Source organism: Cydia amplana, chromosome 27 (genome assembly GCF_948474715.1).
Source record: "Cydia amplana chromosome 27, ilCydAmpl1.1, whole genome shotgun sequence".
Classification (NCBI taxonomy): Eukaryota; Metazoa; Arthropoda; class Insecta; order Lepidoptera; family Tortricidae; genus Cydia; species Cydia amplana.
The window spans coordinates 1,351,663-1,372,473 of record NC_086095.1 but is presented as its reverse complement, the minus strand read 5'-3'; the positions used below and the strand labels follow the sequence as shown (position 1 = coordinate 1,372,473).

The 20,811-nt window shown below is 43.7% G+C and overlaps 2 protein-coding genes across 2 annotated transcripts; both read right to left on the bottom strand.

Moving 5' to 3' along the window:
• Positions 1 to 6,766: 6,766 nt before the first annotated feature.
• On the bottom strand, positions 6,767 to 7,144 carry LOC134660395 (uncharacterized). The gene has a single exon (XM_063516130.1). The coding sequence runs from the start codon at positions 7,142 to 7,144 to the stop codon at positions 6,767 to 6,769; it is 378 nt and encodes a 125-aa protein (XP_063372200.1).
• A 2,946-nt stretch (positions 7,145 to 10,090) lies between these two features.
• LOC134660529 (nitrilase and fragile histidine triad fusion protein NitFhit) lies at positions 10,091 to 20,453 on the bottom strand. Its single transcript, XM_063516304.1, has 11 exons — positions 20,438 to 20,453; positions 19,397 to 19,564; positions 18,813 to 18,971; positions 18,099 to 18,294; positions 17,485 to 17,617; positions 16,662 to 16,877; positions 14,004 to 14,177; positions 12,937 to 13,051; positions 12,353 to 12,430; positions 11,232 to 11,317; positions 10,091 to 10,213 (listed from the first exon to the last, which is right to left on the bottom strand). Exons 1-11 carry the CDS (start codon positions 20,441 to 20,443, stop codon positions 10,111 to 10,113), a joined length of 1,434 nt encoding a protein of 477 aa, XP_063372374.1. The 5' UTR covers positions 20,444 to 20,453; the 3' UTR covers positions 10,091 to 10,110.
• Between the last annotated feature and the right edge of the window lie 358 nt (positions 20,454 to 20,811).

Below are 20,811 nucleotides of genomic sequence, written 5' to 3'. Positions count from 1 at the left end.
AAAAACTCTTAAAACTATAAATAAAAATAAAATAATTAAAAAATGTTTATAGTTCTCTAATTATTTTATTTTATAATTTTTTCCATTTTAAATGTATTCTGCCTCCTCCTCAAAAGTCACTCTTTACGGGGCTCTGTTGCCCCGTAAAGAGTGACAAAATCTGCATCCTCTAGAAATGCACCCTCTTCGTCGCGCCACCGGCGCTTGTGAGTGGACGCTCGAGTTGGGCGTGCAGCGGGGCGGGGCGTGCGGCGTGCATGTTAAATGCAAGCGGCGGCGAACGCTCCGCTTCGAGTGTCCACTCAGGCCTTACACTTGGTCAAGCATTCGTCAGCGTCACTTATAACATATAACTCTTAAAACTACCAATATAAATAAAAAAAAAAACTCTTAAAACTATAAATAAAAATAAAATACACATCTGCATCCGCTAGAAATGCACCTTCTTCGTCACGCCACCGGCGCTTATGAGTGGACGCTCGAGTTGGGCGTGCAGCGGGGCGGGGCGTATAGGAAATGCAAGCGTATAGGAGCGGCCTCAGTGCCAAATTACTTGCGTTGCGAGCCCGATGCCACGCTGCCCGCCCCGCCGAACGCTCCGCTTCGAGCGTCCACTCAGGCCTTACACTTGGTCAAGCATTCATCTGCGTCACTTATAACATATAAATCTTAAAACTACTAATATAAATAAAAAAAACTCTTAAAACTATAACATATAAATCTTAAACTACTAATATAAATAAAAAACAACTCTTAAAATTATAAATAAAAATAAAATAAAATAATTAAAAAATGTTTATAGTTCTCTAATTATTTTAATTATTTTGTTTTATAATTTTTTCCACATTAACTTTATTCTGCCTCCTCCTCAAAAGTCACTCTTTACGGGACTCTGTTGCCCCGTAAAGAGTGACAAAATCTGCATCCTCTAGAAATGCACCCTCTTCGTCGCGCCACCGGCGCTTGTGAGTGGACGCTCGAGTTGGGCGTGCAGCGGGGCGGGGCGTGCGGCGTGCATGTTAAATGCAAGCGGCGGCGAACGCTCCGCTTCGAGTGTCCACTCAGGCCTTACACTTGGTCAAGCATTCGTCAGCGTCACTTATAACATATAACTCTTAAAACTACCAATATAAATAAAAAAAAAACTCTTAAAACTATAAATAAAAATAAAATAATTAAAAAATGTTTATAGTTCTCTAATTATTTTATTTTATAATTTTTTCCATTTTAAATGTATTCTGCCTCCTCCTCAAAAGTCACTCTTTACGGGGCTCTGTTGCCCCGTAAAGAGTGACAGAATCTGCATCCGCTACAAAATGCACCCTCTTCGTCACGCCACCGGCAATTGTATTGGTCAAGAAGTCCGATCTTGATGAAATCGCTAATAAAAGTGAACTCTAGTACATGGTGAATAAAACTCAAAATACCATGACCAAATATATTTTTTCTACTCCAGCACTTAAATGTGTCAATTAAATGACTGACAGTGATATCTAAAGCAATGTCATTTGAATGCTTTGTCTATAGGCTCATAAGATGACTGCTAGCAGTCATCTTATGAGTATAATACAACTGCTTTATTTTTTTTAAAGATACAAGTTCCGATCATCTTGATTGAAAGAGGTATGTTTTCATTTACAATAATAACTTTTTTTTTTTAAATAATAACTCAATTTTTTTTAAATAACTCTTTTTTTTTAATAATAACTTTTTTTTTAATAATAACTTTTTTTTAATAATAACTCTTTTTTTTTTTTTTTTTTTTTTTTTTTTTTTTTTTTTTTTTTTTTTTTTTTTTTGCTGCAGCTGTCATAGAAAAAGTAATGTATGCAACAGCTCATAATTGGTTCTTAAAATTCTCGGGTCTTTTTTTACAAAACTCGACTACGTCTCGTTTTGTAACTTCGACCCTTGAATTTTAAGAACCCTTATTATATCACTGTTGCATAAACTACTATAGATGCGAGGTCTGCAAGGTAACTTTACAATTTCTATTCGAATTTTAATCAATTAACGCTACAAATTTGAATTTCGAATTTTAAACAAGCGTAAGGCCCTATTCGCATGGCAGCTTTTTCAACGCGCGTTAAAAAAGCGTTTGTGTATATATTCACACGACTGCGACTGTGACTGATGATGGCTTGACCGTCTGTGTAAAATAGCGAAAGAAAATGAGTGAGTACTTTATAAATATACTAGATGAAAACCCGGCTTCGCTCGGGTGAAATGTAGATATTTCTGTAGTTATCGGTTACAATGTCATTGAGTTTTCACTTCTGCCGGCACTCCCGGAGTGCAACCCGTTGCTTGTTTTAATTTGCTCATTTTCCCCCCAAAAGTGGCCCCCATATTTAAAATTCATTTGTTTACGTTACATGTCCGTTTTCGGGTCACAAATTTACATATGTGGGCCAAATTTCAACTTAATTGGTCCAGTAGTTCCGGAGCAAATAGGCTCTGACAGACGAGCACGAGTGATCCTATAAATAAGGGTTCCGTTCCCGTTCACGCTCGGCTTGTCTCCCATGGCGTGCTCGCAGAACGTGAGCAGTCTCCCACGCACTTTCGCCACAGGGCGGACACGCCATACATCAAAAACCGGCCAACTGCGAGTCGGACTCGCGCACGGGGGGTTCCGCACCATCAACAAAAAATAGAGCAAAACAAGCAAAAAAACGGTCACCCATCCAAGTACTGACCCCGCCCGACGTTGCTTAACTTCGGTCAAAAATTACGTTTGTTGTATGGGAGCCCCACTTAAATCTTTATTTTACTCTGTTTTTAGTATTTGTTGTTATAGCGGCAACAGAAAATTTCAACTGTCTAGCTGTCACGGTTCGTGAGATACAGCCTGGTGACAGACGGACGGACGGACGGACAGCGGAGTCTTAGTAATAGGGTCCCGTTTTTACCCTTTGGGTACGGAACCCTAAAAATGATTCGCGTTTATATGTGTGCGCGGCACGTCTGTACACGCGTCATTGAGTTTCTGACGGAATCCTGACATGCTCTCAGTAGAGCGACTTACGCACACATTCATGTCGCGGCCAGTCGCAGGGCGAGGTAATCCGAGTCGGGGCGGGGCGGTGCGTGTCCGTTCTGTATGATAATACTATTACTTATTCTGTGCTTTCGCCGCCCAGCATGGCCTGAACTACTAGTTTCCTCGCCAAAAACTGGCCCCTATTTCACCAGTGACAGGTGCGAAAATTGTCGACATCGCTGTTACTGACGTCACAGGCCTCCATAGACTACGGTAACCCCTTACCATCGGACGGGTGGTGTGCTTGATTGCCACCAACATATTAATTAAAAAAAAAACTCCATTATATCGCCAATAAATAAGTAGGTACTTATTTTGCGAAGCTAATGACAATTGTCACAAGAAACACGACAATTGTCACGAAATTCCGACACAGAACTCATTTCGTGTCAAGAATTACCGAAAGTTCTATTAAATCGTGTGACAATTGTCATCATCATCATCATAAACTTCGAAAGAAAAATACTTGTTTTTTGCCGATATAATAAAGTTTTTTTAAATAATACAATGATGGTGGCAAACAGGAATACGGCCCGCCCGATGGTAAGCTGTAACCGTAGCCCATGGATGCCTGTGACGTCACAGCAACAGTGACATTTGTCGAATTGTCGCACCTGTCGCCGTGGTGAAATAGGGGCCAGGGCACTCAGCCAATGTGTGTTGGGCCGAGTCTACGCCGGCTCCGCATTGGTGACACTCCGGTGTCGGTTCCCGCTGGGCAACCTTGTACGGGTAGCTGCCGAAACAGCCATGCCCCGACAGTACCAGGGATGTTGCGAACATCCGCATCCGCATCCGCAACCGCGGAACTTCCGCATTATTTTCAACATCCGCATCCGCATAAAATCGATGCGGAGCTTATGCGTATGCGGATGTCGAACAAGTTGGTACAGGAACGTCTTAGCGGCGGCGTAAGTGCTAGGTAATTTCGTCATTACCTATAACGAAATCGTCTAGATCCAGAAAAGTCGTCCAAGTTACTGTTTATTAAATATAACGCACCTATATCGCGGATCGGGTGCGAGGCTGGGTTGGCCTTCCGTTCCCTCTCCGCTGCCTCCTTCTGCGACATTACATCCTCGCAGAAGGAGAGGACCGCTTTCCACGACCTCTCGTCGGCAACCATAGCCTTAACTACGGCTAGCAAGGAGAGGTCGCGGCGCTGCCCCTCCCAGGCTGGGCATTCCTCCAGGGTATGCTGCGCCGTGTCCTCGCCGCAGCTACACTGGTGGCACTCGGCCGTCTCCTCCCGTCTTGCGTACCGGTGCAGGTAGCTCCCGAAACAGCCATGCCCCGTGAGCACCTGCACCAGCCGGATGGTTAGCGAGCCCCGCTCTCTCTCCAGCCAGTCTCGTAGGACCGGCCGGACCGCCTCGACAGTCCTGTGTCCTTCCTCGCGTCCAGCCAGTTGCTCCTCCCATTGGAGGACAATGGACTGCCGGACGAGGAGCTTTTGCGCCTCTACCTCCCTAGGCGCAGGATGGAACTCCTGCAGCCGGAGCTCCCTGCGCCACTCGTACAGAGACGCTTGGGCCTCCGCCTCCAGATCCCAAGGAGGCGTTCCCGCCAGCAAGCACGCCGCATCATATGAGGTGGTGCGGTACCCGCGTACGACGCTGATGGCCATCGCCCTCTGAGCCTTTCTCAGCAGGGCGACATTTCGGGCCGCCAGATTCACCGCCCAGATCGGCGCCCCGTACAGGGCCATCGATCGCACCACCCCCATATACAGACGGCGGCTCGCCACCTCCGGCCCCCCGATGTTGGGCATCAGCCTCTTCAGTGCGGCCGATGCTGCTATTAGTCGGGGCGTCGGGGGGTCAGGCGGGCAAAGTGCTCGCGGAAGTTCCATCGGGAATCGAGGACAAGTCCAAGATATTTCATGTTGGACTTTACCTCGATTCGGGTGCCACCAACGATGATGCTGGATCCTGCAGGCGGCGCCTTCCGGGCTGCGTGGAAACAGAGCGCCTCGGACTTGTGTAGCGCCACCTCCAGACCCAGCATCGTTATACGCCTCACCACCTGTGCCACCGTCACGGTGGCGAGGCGTGCTGCTTCCCGGTACGAGGTCCCCCGGGACGTGACCAGCGTGTCATCTGCGTAGCAGGTCACACTTGACCCCGGGAGAAGCTCCCCCCGCAGCACCCAGTCGTACCCAATGTTCCACAGGAGCGGCCCTAAGACCGAGCCCTGTGGAACACCGCACGATGTCTCCCACCTTGCAAGCCCGCCACCCCGGACCGGATACTCCACACACCGCTCCGAGAGGTAGGCCCCGACTATTTGACACAAATAGGGAGGCACTTTGTGGTATTTCAGCGCCTCCCTAATGCACGACCACGGCAGGGTGTTAAAGGCATTGGCGATATCCAAGGACACCGCCAGGAGAACCCCACCGTGGTCAACCGCCTCATCCGAGAGGGCTTTGATGCGCGCGACCGCATCTACGGTCGACCTGCTGCCTTCTCGGAATCCGAACTGATGCTCGGACAGGTCAGGTCCCACTCCTCGGAGGTGCTCGACGAGGCGACAGCAGATGATGCGCTCGAAGAGCTTGTCAGCCTCGTCGAGCAATACGATCGGACGGTAGGCTGATGGAGAGTCCGCGGGACGCCCATCCTTTTTTAGGAGGACGAGCCGGCCGCTTTTCCATATGGTCGGAAATTGGCCGGACTGTAGACAGGCGTTCAGTAGCCCGCGGAATCTCTCCCCTAGGGCCCGCAGCGCCAAAGCCAGGACGCGTCCTGGGATCCCATCTGGACCCGGTGCCGTGTTTTTGGCTTTTAGCCTCCGCACGGCTGCGTCTAGCTCTGCCTCCGTTACCGGAGGCAACCCGACTTCCGCACCCTCGAACCCTGCGAGCTGATGGGGAAGTGCCATTTCTGGGGGCTGGTGTTCCGGTCTGTTCGGAAACAAGTTGGAAACAACCACCCCCAGTAGTCGAGGCTCGAGACTCTCTGTCAAAGGGGGGGCCCAAGGGCGTAGTTTGCCCCTGACCGTCTTGTACGGCCTCCCCCATGGGTCTCGGTTTAGCGTCTCGAGAAGCTCCGCTCTGGCGCTCGCCTTCGCCTCGCAGATGGAGAGCTGCAGCGCCTTGACCGCCTCCCTGTAGGCACTGTACAGCCGCGTCTCCTCTTCAACGTCTCGGTGTCTTCGTCGACGGGACCGTGTGTACTGGCGTCTCGCCCTGTTGGAGCGGGATCGGAGTTCTTCGATTTCTCGCGACCACCAGTACACTTGACGCTTCGGAGGCCGTGGCTTGGCTCGTGACATGCCTGCGTCACAGACTTGTGACATGGCATCCCGAAACCAGGCTGCCTCTTCCTCGGTCTCCACAGGCCCAGGAGATGCTGTCCAGGCCTGGACGAGGGACGCTATCTCCACCGCTTCACGATCTAGGCTGTTCAGGACCCAACGAGGGTAAGGGGTCGCAGCACGGCCATTCGGACGACGATCCGTGTCTGTCGTGCCTCCGGAGGACGTGGAGACATCAAACCGGATGTACAAATGGTCTGATAATGTCTCCACCGTCTCCAGTACTCTCCAGCCACGGACGCGGGTCGCTAGTGCCGGAGTCGCGAACGTAACGTCCACTATTGACTGTCCCTGCCAGCGCACGCAGGTGCTGGCCGACCCTCGGTCATCGTCGCCCATTCCTCTAGAAGGTCTCCACGAATGTCTGTTGCGGGACAGCCCCAGGCCATGGATTTGGCATTTAGGTCACCTGCGACAACTACCTGGCGCGGTAAGGTCTGCCCAACGAGAGCCTGAGCTGAGGAAGGCTTCGAACTCGGAGACTCTTCTGTTGGGGGAGAAATATACCCCGATCAGGGTAATTTCGCCCCAGAGGACAGCCACATAGCCTTGACCCCTCGACAACGTGGAGGGGGGCGGTATGCCCTCTACCCCTGCTTTTGTTATAATGGCCACCAAGCCATCCAGGTCCGCAGCCCAGTTGTGGCTGGGGGGGACGTAGTACGGCTCGGCGACCACGGCAACATCTATCGACCACTGCGCCATGGACTGCAGGAGGAGATCTTGCGCCCCGGCGCAGTGGTTTATGTTCGCCTGGAGGATCCGAGTAGTTGACCTCGTCATTTTGGCGCATTGCTATTCGGGCCCTCTTGTGCAGCCAGAGGCGCCGCCACTCCAGGAGTGCCTGGTTTGCTGGTCGCCTTCCGGGACATGCGTTTTGGGGCTTTAGCCCCCATAACCTAACCTAACTTAACTGTCTACGTCTACCCTGCACAGCCTGCACTAGCGCCATGTTCTTGTCGTTGCTCATTTCGTTTTTGAAGTGAAAACTTCTTTAGCGGCGCTGTGCACTTTTTGTGATGGGGGAAAAATGTGAAACTCGTAACAGGTGTCACGTGACTGTCAGACGGTCACGTGACCTGATCGACAAACTTACTTCAATGTCATTGAGTTTTTCTTTATTGATTTAAATGCCATCTAGTGAGTCGCTCTAACTGGTATTAATATAACTAGAGTACTAACAGTGATGTGCTTAGGGGTTTCAAGTAATTAACGCTAACGCTAGATGGCGTTAACCTCAATTATACATAGTGCTGCAGACATTTTGCAATAGTGATTGAGTTTTCACTTCTGCCGGCACTCCCTGAGTGCAACCCATTGTTTTTTTTTATAATTTTACATTTTTGATACATAAATAATGATGAATGAAAAAGAGCGATTCTTGAGGATCACTCTTTTTCATTCATACGTATAAGTTGTTAAAGTTTTGTGTAACCCGTGCGAAGCCGGGGCGGGCCGCTAGTAAATCAATCAATCTTTAGTTTTACTGTAGTTACCTATGTATTCTCTAGGTTAATTATGTTAAGCTGTTCTTCCTATATTTATATAACGTATTTAACATGGATTGTGCAATAAAACGATACTTGTAATATTGAAACGTATTTTTATTGTACGAGTACATTTTTTTCGTGGTGTAATTTCTCAAGGATAAGACATTTATGAAAATAAAAATTTATGAATTACCAAATAATTAATTGGTGTAATTACAAGACACAGCAACAGTATTTAACTAATGAATAAAATATAACATGATGAAAATAACTGCATTCATAATTTATTTACACTTACCTACACACTATTATACGATCACGATACTATGTTATACTGGTCTGGCCTAGTGGGTAGTGACCCTGCCTGTGACGCCGCGGTCCTGGGTTCGAATCCTGGTAAGGGCATTTATTTGTGTGATTAACACATATTTTTTCCTGAGTCTTGGGTGTTTTCTATGTATTTGTATATTATATATATCGTTCGTTATCTGAGTACCCACAACACAAGCCTTCTTGAGCTTACTGTGGGACTTAGTCAATCTGTGTAAGGATGTCCTATAATATTTATTTATTATTATAAAACTCCCGTGAGACGCGATATTAAAATCATTTTAATCGGGTCACTCACGTATTGTAAAGTCGAACGAACGCTCGACTGTTTCGATCCAATTTCCGAGGATCTTCTTCACGGAGCACCTTGCGCGCTCTACCAGTAAAAACGACGGTGTCGGTTTATTCGACTTAATAATACGTGACGTGAGTGACTCGATTAAAATATTTTGAATATGTATTTGACATCATTGTCTATGGCTGGGACTCGAATTAAACGAATTCTAACAAGGCAAGTTACTTTTTGATTTTTAACAAGCAGAAACGTCTGCGAACGATGCTATGAGCCTATGATGTTCGCTGGCTATGGATGAGGTCTTGGTGGCTCAGTTGGCAGAACGCTGGAGTATCGATCCCGAGGCCGTGAGTTCAAGTCTCACCCCAGGCAGTAATTTTCCCACTTTTTATTTTAAGCTTAACCATAGAGAAATAAGTAAGACAAGAGTGCTCACTCCATACATCAGTTCAGACTATTAATTTCAGTGTCTACATCTAGCATCGAGTAGCGGAACTATCAGTACTGCTACTTGACAATAGATGTAGCACCGACCGGAAAGTCTTATGCTGTTGAGATAAGACTTTCCGGTCGGTGCTACATCTATTGTCAAGTAGCAGTACTGATAGTTCCGCTACTCGATGCTAGATGCTAATAGTCTTTTTGGTACTAAAACTGATGTATGGAGTGAGCACTCTATGTATTTTTTTCTCTATGGCTTAACACATTCATTGCCACTCAGCCAAACAAGACATCCGCGCCTGACAAAAATGTCTTCATATAAAGCTGTAGTACCACGATCCCGACTATCGGGTCGTCCGGCCTGGGAACGAAATCATAAAATACCCGATAGTCGGGTTTTCGGCACTGAATGTGTTAAGAGCGCATCAACGTGCACACTAGCGCCACTGCTAAATAATCGTGATTATTTAAATTTAACGAAATATACCTATTTAAAAAAGGGGGCCGCTACGTACTGTATCTTGTGTTAAAGTACCTTTTGAATAGATCAAACTAGTTTCTATGTTGCTGAATTCGTCAATCTATGCGTCCAAAGTTAAAACGGCCGTTTTTGTTTTGAGTTTGTAGATTGACTAATAGCAACATAGAAACTAGTTTGATGTATTGAAAAGGTACTTTAATACAAGATACAGTACGTAGCGGCCCCGTTTTTAGGGTTCCGTACCCAAAGGGTAAAAACGGGACCCTATTACTAAGACTCCGCTGTCCGTCCGTCTGTCACCAGGCTGTATCTCACGAACCGTGATAGCTAGACAGTTGAAATTTTCACAGATGATGTATTTCTATTGCCGCTATAACAACAAATACTAAAAACAGAATAAAATAAACATTTAAGTGGGGCTCCCATACAACAAACGTGATTTTTGACCGAAGTTAAGCAACGTCGGGCGGGGTCAGTACTTGTATGGGTGACCGTTTTTTTTGCTTGTTTTTTGTTGATGGTGCGGAACCCTCCGTGCGCGAGTCCGACTCGCACTTGGCCGGTTTTTTAAATATATTTCGTTAAATTTAAATAATCACGATTATTTAGCAGTGGCGCTAGTGTGCACGTTGATGGGCTCTTAAGGGCAGTTTTGTAAAATTCTTAATTAGTGTCTAAAGTGGTTTTATTCTAAGCTTAGTTTGTAAAATTGTCAATTATTGTCCAAAGTGAGTAGTGATTTTCTCAGCGAGGCCGCTTCAGTCTCCATTTCTTGCAAACTCCGCGGTGGCTTGGCCGGATGACTCGATGAGAATCTATATAAAAATGCAAAATTCTTTTACAGTACATATGGGGCTACTTTTCCGCACTAATGCGTAAAATAGCACTTTTCGTGCGTATGTCGAAACTTTAAAGTGCCATATGTACTGTAAAACGTTGTTCGATACACGTGCGAATAGGTAATTCGCAACTCGTGTCGATTTAAAACACTCCCTACGGTCGTGTTTTAATTTATCGCCACTCGTTTCGAATTTCCTCTTTTTCGCACTTGTATCGAAAATAACATACTAGCATAAAATATGGTATAACAAGGTGTTATTATAAAGATATTTTCGTACAGAATTATATTTTGCTGGTTAAGCATGCAAATGTTATCTTGAAGCTATACTGTTAATAGTCTTAATTTAACTGAAAACGAACGAATATTTCTAATTAGGTATATCTATCTAATACCTTTAAACGAGCAATTCTTGTTTATTTATTTATTTATATATATATATATATATATATATATATATATATATATATATATATATATACATATATATATATATATATATATATATATATATTTCGGGGATCTCGGAAACGGCTCTAACGATTTCGATGAAATTTGGTATATGGGGGTTTTCGGGGGCGAAAAATCGTTCTAGCTAGGTCTTATCTCTGGGAAAACGCGCATTTTCGAGTTTTTATATGTTTTCCGAGCGAAACCCGGTCACCCAGATATTGAATACTTTATTTATTACTATTTTATTATATGAAATAAACGGTCATAAAATAGTTATTTACGATACAAGTGCGGAAAAGAGGAAATTCGAAACGAGTGGCGATAAAATAAAACACGACCGAAAGGGGTGTTTGAAATCGACACAAGTTGCGAATTACGTATTCGCACATGTATCGTACAACGTTTTACAGTACATATGGCACTTTAAATTTTCGACATAGTTACGTAATGTGCTTATTATCGCTCTAGTGCGGTAAAGTAGTACCGTATGTACTGTAAAAGTCTTAATTCAACCATTTAAGTCGACGAGTAAAAGTACTTACTGGTCGTGTTTGGCAAGCTCCAGGTATATGAGATCGTTTTGTATGAAATCTCCCTTTTTCCGTGGCATTATATGACAGTGCAGGTGCTGAAAAAAATTTTAGGTAAGTAGCAGGGATGTTGCGGATGCAGATTTTTTGACATCCGCGGATGCGGATATTTTAAGGCTCGCATCCGCGGATGCGGATGCGGATGCGGATGTCAAGATTAGGTACATAGAAAACGTCAAATATTAAATTTTTAGTATTTTTTATTAAAAAACAAGAAACGTTTAGTATTTGAGCAAGAATATAGGTGCGTTATATTTAATAAACAGTAACTTGCCGACTTTTCTGGATCTAGACGATTTCGTTATAGGTAATGACGAAATTACCTAGCACTTACGCCGCCGCTAAGACGTTCCTGTACCCACTTGTTCGACATCCGCATCCGCATAAGCTCCGCATCGATTTTATGCGGATGCGGATGCAGATGCGGATGTTGAAAATAATGCGGAAGTTCCGCGGTTGCGGATGCGGATGCGGATGTTCGCAACATCCCTGGTAAGTAGGTATCATCATAGAGGAATATAAGTAAAGAAAGAGTGGTAACTCCATACATCAGTTTTCTTACCAAAACCGCGAGTTATTTCGTAGTCTAACGTTAAGTAGTGGAACTAATCAGTACCGCAACTTGACACCAGATGTCACACCTGTCGCTACTGACGAAAAATGTACTACTAAAACAATTTACAACTAATATCAGGCGGGTCTCACTCCGCGATTTCGTCGCTTTGCTACAGGTAGCTAAAAGTACATCCGTTCGGCCCCAATTTTGGGGAAAGCCATAAGCCGCGCGTGGCGCTGTCGCCACCTAGCGGCCATATCTGCGCTGGTCGTAACAGACGCGTTTTGTTAGAGAGTGAGTCTTCTGTACTTAGTACTATTATTTATTCTGTGCTTATACTAATCTCAAATGAAAATTGATTGCTAACTTATATTTTAGTTTCTATAGCTGAGAATTCCATTTCCAAAATCATTTGTTTTTGAGATAGCGCTATTTGGCTTAAGAGGGTAGTATACTTATTTCTCTATGGCTATAGCAAAATATAAAAAAAACCATACAACCGCGAACAATGAAGTACCTTGACAGTTTGTCCCGCGTCGGGGCCGTCTTGTATGGTCACCGTACACGATTCCGTGTTGTGGACTTTCTCCATCAACTAAAAAAAAAATATTTTTTAAATTAAACAAAAAATACTGTTTATTTTTCTTTAATATATGGCATCTATTTCAGTTTATAATTTATCCTCGTGACGCCCACCATTCAAAATTATAGCCAAGGAAGTTAGAATCTTGTTGTATTTTCAATTGGGTTGAATTTCATTTGTTCGAAATTTTTACGAGACAAACGAAATGCTACCTACTTTGTTTTTAATTAAGGTTGACATTCTATCGAAACTGAGTGTACATCCTAATGTACATTGGGCGGCACGAGGTTATATGTATATGTATAGCTATGCAATGTGTAAAAATACAAATTTGACGACCGGTAGACACCCTGCCTGTGAAGCCGCGGTCCTGGGTTCGATTCCCGGTAAGGGCATTTACTTGTGTGATGAGCATAGTTATTTGTTCCTGAGCCTTGGGTGTTTTCTACACACCCAAGACAGTGGAGGCTTAGTCAATTTGTGTAAAAAAATCCCATATATGTTTTAGAGATATATACCTTTTGCACTAGTCGTGTGGTGGCGAAGAAATCGCGTGCCTCCTCGTCCGTGAGGTCTCCGTTCCGCTCCGCGCACCGCCGGGGCGCCACCAGCACATGGCCCGGCGTCACGCATCTAAGACAAACACGGTTTGAATCATAGAAAAATATAAAGGCTTCGTCACACAGGCGCGTTTTCCGCGCGGGGCGTGAGCGTTTTGTATGTAAAAGCGGCGCGCCCCGCTCACGCCGCGCCCGGAAAACGCGCCTGTGTGACGAAGCCTTAAGTAAAAAAAGAGTGGTAACTCCATACATCAGTTTTCTTACCAAAACGAGAGTTATTTCGTAGTCGACATCTAACGTCAAGTAGTAGAACTATCAGTACCGCAACTTGACACCAGATGTCACAAGTGTCGCTACTGACGAAAAATATACTACTTCATGAATGTAATTAGTTTATATAGCTCCAGTTTATAAAATAAACGAAATAGAGTTTGCTGGGGACTATTAGGACAACATTAGGTATATATATATATATATATATACCTAATGTTTATGTATGTATTTTGTCAAGTAGCAGTACTGATAGTTCCACTACTCGATGCTAGATGCTAATAGTCTTTTTGGTACCTACTAAAACTGATGTATGGAGTGAGCACTCTATGTATTTTTTTCTCTATGCTCCAGTTTATAAAATAAACGAAATAGAGCAAAATAAATAATAAAATAAAACAAAATATCTTTATTTCGAAGAACAGACTTCATAGTTGTTAGTAACAAACAGTAAAATTAAAACAAATAAATTAAACTTAAAGCTAAGGGTTAGTATTAGTTATAAGTAGGTACATACACATTTAATATTTAATAAGGGCTAGTTGAACAAACACAAGTATTGTATGAAAAACTTAAATTCGCAAGTTTGTATGAAGAACCGAGCCTATTAGCCTATTAGGCCCACTTGCACCATTTCACTAACCCGGCGTTAACCGGTTAAACCTGGAGTGACCATGGTTACCAGTACAATATGACACCAGGTTACGGTTAACCCCGGGTTAGTAAATGGTGCAAGTGGCCATAAGTCGACTAACCGTAGATTGACGAAGGCATAACTCAGTTCGCTAGTGTAGAACACGCACGTCTCCGGTATCCGCGCGTGGCCGAACTGTCTGGAGGGCCCGGGGGGCTGCGGTGGCGCCACCGGAGCCCCCCGGGCCGACTCCAAGCTGTGGAGGCTCAGAGCGTACAGGGAGTACACGTCCTTTCTGAAATTAAAAATAATGGTATAACTAAAGTCTATTTTTTTATTCGGTAGACTGAAATAACCTTGGAGGATACAACTAAACGGAGTAGCCATTAACAGGCTTTCCCCTCTGTCGAAAATAGGCGGCCAACGGTCATACACAATGTATGGACTGACGTTTATCTGACATGGCTATTTTTACGTTACGCATACATTTGACGTTCCCCTCCCCCGCAAAAATCGGCAGACTGTTTTGTACAGAAAATTACAGACATGGCGTCTCCGTTTGATTATATCCTCCAAGGAAATAACAGTTCATAGTATGAACATAAAATGTCATTCCATACTATGAAATGTCATTTTAGTCTACCGAATAAAAAAATAGACTTTACAAATAAGTTTTTTGACAAAAATTTCAAAGAACGCAATCTAGTTGTGTTTGGGTTTGTTAGAATCGTTTCGATGAGTATTAATTGTCTGTTGAAAGGAAAGCACAGGACAAAAATATATTTCCGTCTCTTTCGTTTTTGCATTAATCACCTTCAATGGCTGAACACAGGTTACTCCGTACCTACATCGGGTCCACTCGGAACCCTGTCTCCTCTCCACAATCTACCCCACCCGTCCCCACGCACGCACATACGACTAAATACACAGATATGTAGTAGATTACACTTGTAATAAATTACCTTCGATGGCTGAACACAGGTATATTTCTCCTCACATCATCTAACTGCGTCAGGTCTATCTCAGCCACTCGGAACCCTGTCTCCAGCCCACAATCAGCCACTACCCGCCCCCAGGGATCCACATCTAATACACAGACATTAAGTAAACTAGACTTGTGAGTGATATATGTATTACCTTCGATGGTTAAACACAGGCATATCTCTCCGCACACCATCTAACTGCGTCAGGTCTATCTTGGCCACTCGGAACCCTGTCTCCTGATCACAATCTGCTAGTATCTGACCCATGGACCTACGACTAATACACAAACAGTAGATTAGACACGTAACATATTACCTTCGATGGCTGAACACAGGCATATTTCTCCGCACATCATCTAACTGCGCCAGGTCTATCTCGGCCACTCGGAACCCTGTCTCCTCCCCACAATCAGCCACTACCCGCCCCCACGTACCTACGACTAATACTAAGTAGATTAGACACGTAATATATTACCTTCGATGGCTGAACACAGGCATATTTCTCCGCACATCATCTAACTGCGCCAGGTCTATCTCGGCCACTCGGAACCCTGTCTCCTCCCCACAATCAGCCACTACCCGCCCCCACGTACCTACGACTAATACTAAGTAGATTAGACACGTAATATATTACCTTCGATGGCTGAACACAGGTATATTTCTCCTCACATCATCTAACTGCGTCAGGTCTATCTCAGCCACTCGGAACCCTGTCTCCAGCCCACAATCAGCCACTACCCGCCCCCAGGGATCCACATCTGATACACAGACATTAAGTAAACTAGACTTGTGAGTGATATATGTATTACCTTCGATGGCTGAAAACAGGCATATTTCTCCGCACACCATCTAACTGCGCCAAGTCTATTGCGGCCACTCGGAACCCTGTCTCCTGATCACAATCTGCTAGTATCTGACCCATGGACCTACGACTAATACACAAACAGTAGATTAGACACGTAACATATTACCTTCGATGGCTGAACACAGGCATATTTCTCCGCACATCATCTAACTGCGTCAGGTCTATCTCGGCCACTCGGAACCCTGTCTCCTCCCCACAATCAGCCACTACCCGCCCCCACGCACCTACGACTAATACTAAGTAGATTAGACACGTAATATATTACCTTCGATGGCTGAACACAGGCATATTTCTCCGCACATCATCTAACTGTGCCACGTCAATCTCGGCCACTCGGAACCCTGTCTCCTCCCCACAATCAGCCACTACCCGTCCCCACATCTAATACACAGACATTAAGTAAACTAGACTTGTGAGTGATATATGTATTACCTTCGATGGTTGAACACAGGCATATCTCTCCGCACACCATCTAATTGCGTCAGGTCTATCTTGGCCACTCGGAACCCTGTCTCCTCCCCACAGTCAGCCACTACCCGCCCCCACGGGTCCACATCTAATACACAGACATTAAGTAAACTAGACTTGTGAGTGATATATGTATTACCTTCGATGGCTGAACACAGGCATATCTCTCCGCACACCATCTAACTGCGTCAGGTCTATCTCGGCCACTCGGAACCCTGTCTCCTGATCACAATCTGCTAGTATCTGACCCATGGACCGACGACTAATACACAAACAGTAGATTAGACACGTAACATATTACCTTCGATGGCTGAACACAGGCATATTTCTCCGCACATCATCTAACTGCGCCAGGTCTATCTCGGCCACTCGGAACCCTGTCTCCTCCCCACAGTCAGCCACTACCCGCCCTTTACACACCGACGACTAATACAGATAATAGATTACACTTGTAATATATTACCTTCGATGACTGAACACAGGCATATTTCTCCGCACATCATCTAACTGCGTCAGGTCTATCTCGGCCACTCGGAACCCTGTCTCCTGTCCACAGTCAGCCACTACCCGCCCCCACGGGTCCACGCAGAGCGCGTGCCCGTAGCTCCGCCGCTTGGTATTATGTGCACCCACTTGCGCCGCGGCGATTACGTAGCATTGGTTTTCTATCGCTCGCGCTCTGAACAAAAATAAAAATAAAATATATAAATATAAAAGAAAGAAGTCATTTATTCCTTAATTTAGCTACAAAATTAAAAGAGAATTTCATATCTGAAAAAATCTGTATCATGCTGTCCATTTCTAATGTATGGCACTATCCCTTTCGGCTATTTAGGGTTGCCAAAATTAAAATCATTATCTTATCTGTGGTCGTGCACGCAAAGGGACGTCAAGTTGTGCCAGTCCTGATAATTGCTCGGAGCAATGCTGAGCCGAACGGAGCCGAGAATGCCCGAAAGGAACAGTTTCGCCCCCCTGCGCTCGCGGGCCAGTTCAGAGGTTACTGTCACAGAAGATAAGATAAGGTACAGTACCTCAATATAGTGTGCCAATGAGCTTCGCCCGTGGCCTGCGTGAAGGCCGACGGGAACGTGTGAGCGCCGTGCTCAGTTCCGGGTATCTTATGTAATATAATTGTTTTATAAGATAAGATACAGTACCTCAATATAGTGTGCCAATGAGCTTCGCCCGTGGCCTGCGTGAAGGCCGACGGGAACGTGTGAGCGCCGTGCTCAGTTCCGGGTATCTTATGTAATATAATTGTTTTATAAGATAAGATACAGTACCTCAATATAGTGTGCCAATGAGCTTCGCCGGTGGCCTGCGTGAAGGCCGAGGGGAACGTGAGCAGCTGGGCTCGGAGCACCGTCAGCGCTGTGCTCAGTTCCGGGAATCGCATGTCGTAGCAAATGGCCATGCCTGTCACAACAAATAGAATATTAAAAAAAAATTATGAATGGTATGAGTCGATCAGGTTTGTTTTCATGATCAAATGTCTGTATGGGACCCATTGTCTTAAAGCAATACGAAAGTCACAAATGATGGTCAAAGTCAGGCACCCGCACTCTACTGACGAAACGCTTCTAAGAAAATGGCAATACATCGTGACGTCACCATGTAACTTTAGAAGCCGTTTCGATGTATGGAAAACAAGGAAATTGCGATTTTGTCTGTGACATATTGCGTTTATGTATATTGTTGCTATACAATATTTTTTTAAATAAAATGTATGTTGTATTGAATGGTACCATAATTTTTTCCTGTCTGTAAGTTAAAAAAAAACTCTAAGGATATATTTTTTTAAGTTTCCAATGTATTGTGATAAATTGCTCATTTTCTATCTATTTAACTAGATTTTTGTTATAAAATTCAACAATCCTATTACAATTACAATCAATACCTATCCTCCCGACAGGAGAGTCCACGGGCGCCACGATATGCCGCCCGGGGCTGCAGAAGTCACTCTCCTTAAGCCGCACATTCCTCTCCGGGATCTCCACATCGAAGAGATGCAGTTTCCGGTACTGCTGCACTATGTCACCCGTGTTGTTTATTATAATGTGGGTGTTGAATATTTTAGTGGGGTCCTCTTTATTCTGAAACATACAGAAATACATTTAAAAAAAAACCGGACAAGTGCATTTTCATGCGATTTTAGTTGCATTGAGGCATTTGTTCAATGGATAGGGAACCAATTGTTCAATCAATTAAGCGAAACTCTGCGTAGGGGGCGCCACTACTACAATCTAACACAACACCACAAGAAAATCGAAATTTCGTTATCTAACACTTGCATATTCGAGCGATAAAGAGGCAGATAACTTAATTTCGAGATTCGCGTTTCCCGGTAGGCCCTTTGTAAACAAACCGCCTTGATGTATTGATCAATATCATATTTTATTGTCTGTGAAAACTTGTCAAAAATCAGTTTAAGGCACAGTATGTATAAGTTACTCTATGGTCCCCGATAGGCGCTAGTGCTGCACTCTTGCGGCAGAACATTGCAGTAATACCCCCTATTGAATTTGTTGCACCTACTTAGCAAATTTGTGGTACTTATCTAATATCGCATGTATTTGTTGCATCAAGGTCTGTTAAAGCCCATAAGGCTTACCTGTTCGTGCAGCCCTCCCATAGACAACCACACATTGTGTTTCACAGCTAGTTGTCTGTAGCTGTCGACAGTGCTGCCACCTACAATCGCCTCAGCAGACTTCAATGTGTCTTGCTTGTTGTCACAAATGTAGTCACAGGCTTCAGGGAAAAATATCATCTGAAATTTGATATTAATTTAAGCAAATCTACGCATATTCTGCCCTCCTAAGATAAAAGGCCGTATTTTCAAAGAACACTATATGAAAATACGGCCTTTTACCTTAGGAGGGCAGTATTGGGGGTCAACAACCCCTCATATGTCTAAAACCATCCAGCCGTTTGGGCTGCAGGGCGTGCTAAAGAAATGGACATACATCGATAAATATGCTCAAAAACGATTACCCTCCTTCTGACATAGTCAGGTAAAAATATCTAGACTTATTAGGTTTGACTGCTCAGCCCTTGAATAGCTTACCATATTGCCAAGAATGCACATGTGTGATCATTTTGTACTGGAAACGGGGTGCCCGGCACCAAAAGTGTTATTAAGAAACGAAAAGATGGAAACATTCACCAAAGTTGAGAAGGCTTTACACAGGTTACCTTGACATCTTCCTTAGCCGCGTTGCTGACCAGCTGGCTGACACTCTCTAGGTTGGCAGCCTTGTCAGCCACCGAGGTCATCTGACATACGGCTATGCGGTGCTTGGACATCGCTTCACTGAAGTGTCTTACAAGCTGAAGTTTACACTGTTTCAGCAGTAGGTATGTCTGAAAAACTTTTATCTAATAAAAAAAAACTGGTTCACAAATGGAGTATAGTCTGGCAAACAACTCTTATCAGTTACATTAGAATAGAAACATACTAATCTAATGTCGTAGCCATCGCCTCCTAGATAATGGAACTTTTCACATGACTGCACACCAGTACTCTCCAATTGTCCGTTCCCGGACACTCCTTAATAATCTTTTATCTTTTGCACCTGACTGCGACTTGTTTGCTGACCAAAGTCGTAAACTTTTTAAAGATTTTTTACGTTTTTGCGAATCAAACATGCAGTAGGTAGCTTATTAATCGCTTTATTATTAGTTACTTAATTTTACAGTGCAATGGTGTTAGTGTAATGCTGTAAAATTTGTTTTCAATAAATATCAAATATCTAATACCTCTGGGGTCATAACACTTTTATTGTCCCAATGAAAACTTTTCGCTAAATATTATAGCAGCTAAGTACTTGGCATTATGCAAGAGTGCAGTAAATAGTTAAACAAAAAAGTCTATATCATTGATAGACGGTGGAATGGTTGATGAAATAACCAAATAACATATTATAAAGGACTATTGTATTATGGGCAAAAACTAGTATATTAACACTTACAAGAATGTTATATGATTTAATAATCATAATCATTTACACTTTATGATGTCATGAACGGTGGTTTTAAGGTATTTACTACAAGAGATTAGCAAATAACTAGATGACTATTATCTCGTATAGTATACCTATTATTTACAATCTTTATCAAACAATAGCATTAATGCACAGACATTGTCATATGCAATAATGCAATGAATGCAAAGGTTATCATTTTCGTCATAACCTAAAATACCGGTGATCAATCTCAAATAAATTGTATACTTACCTTCATCCTATAAAGGTAAATATATAAACTGCATGAGGCTTAATAAACTAAAAACTTAGTTCAAACCTTACAAAATCCTAGAACTTGTTTATTTTGCTCTTATTTTTGACAGTTTTGACATTGACAGTTATACAACACGGCACAGACGTACATTTAGAAACCAAATAAATTTATAGCGTATATTCTATTATGAGTTATATTTTAACAACTTTATAAACTAAATTCAGTTCAGTTTATGTGAAAATAAAGGATGATTTATAGGTATAATAATTGAAGATGTTATTTCTATATCCTACGTATTTCAAGTATTACATTTTTTACAGTTATTGTTTTTAAATTTTAGTCACGCAACACTATTTCGGTTTAATGGGTAT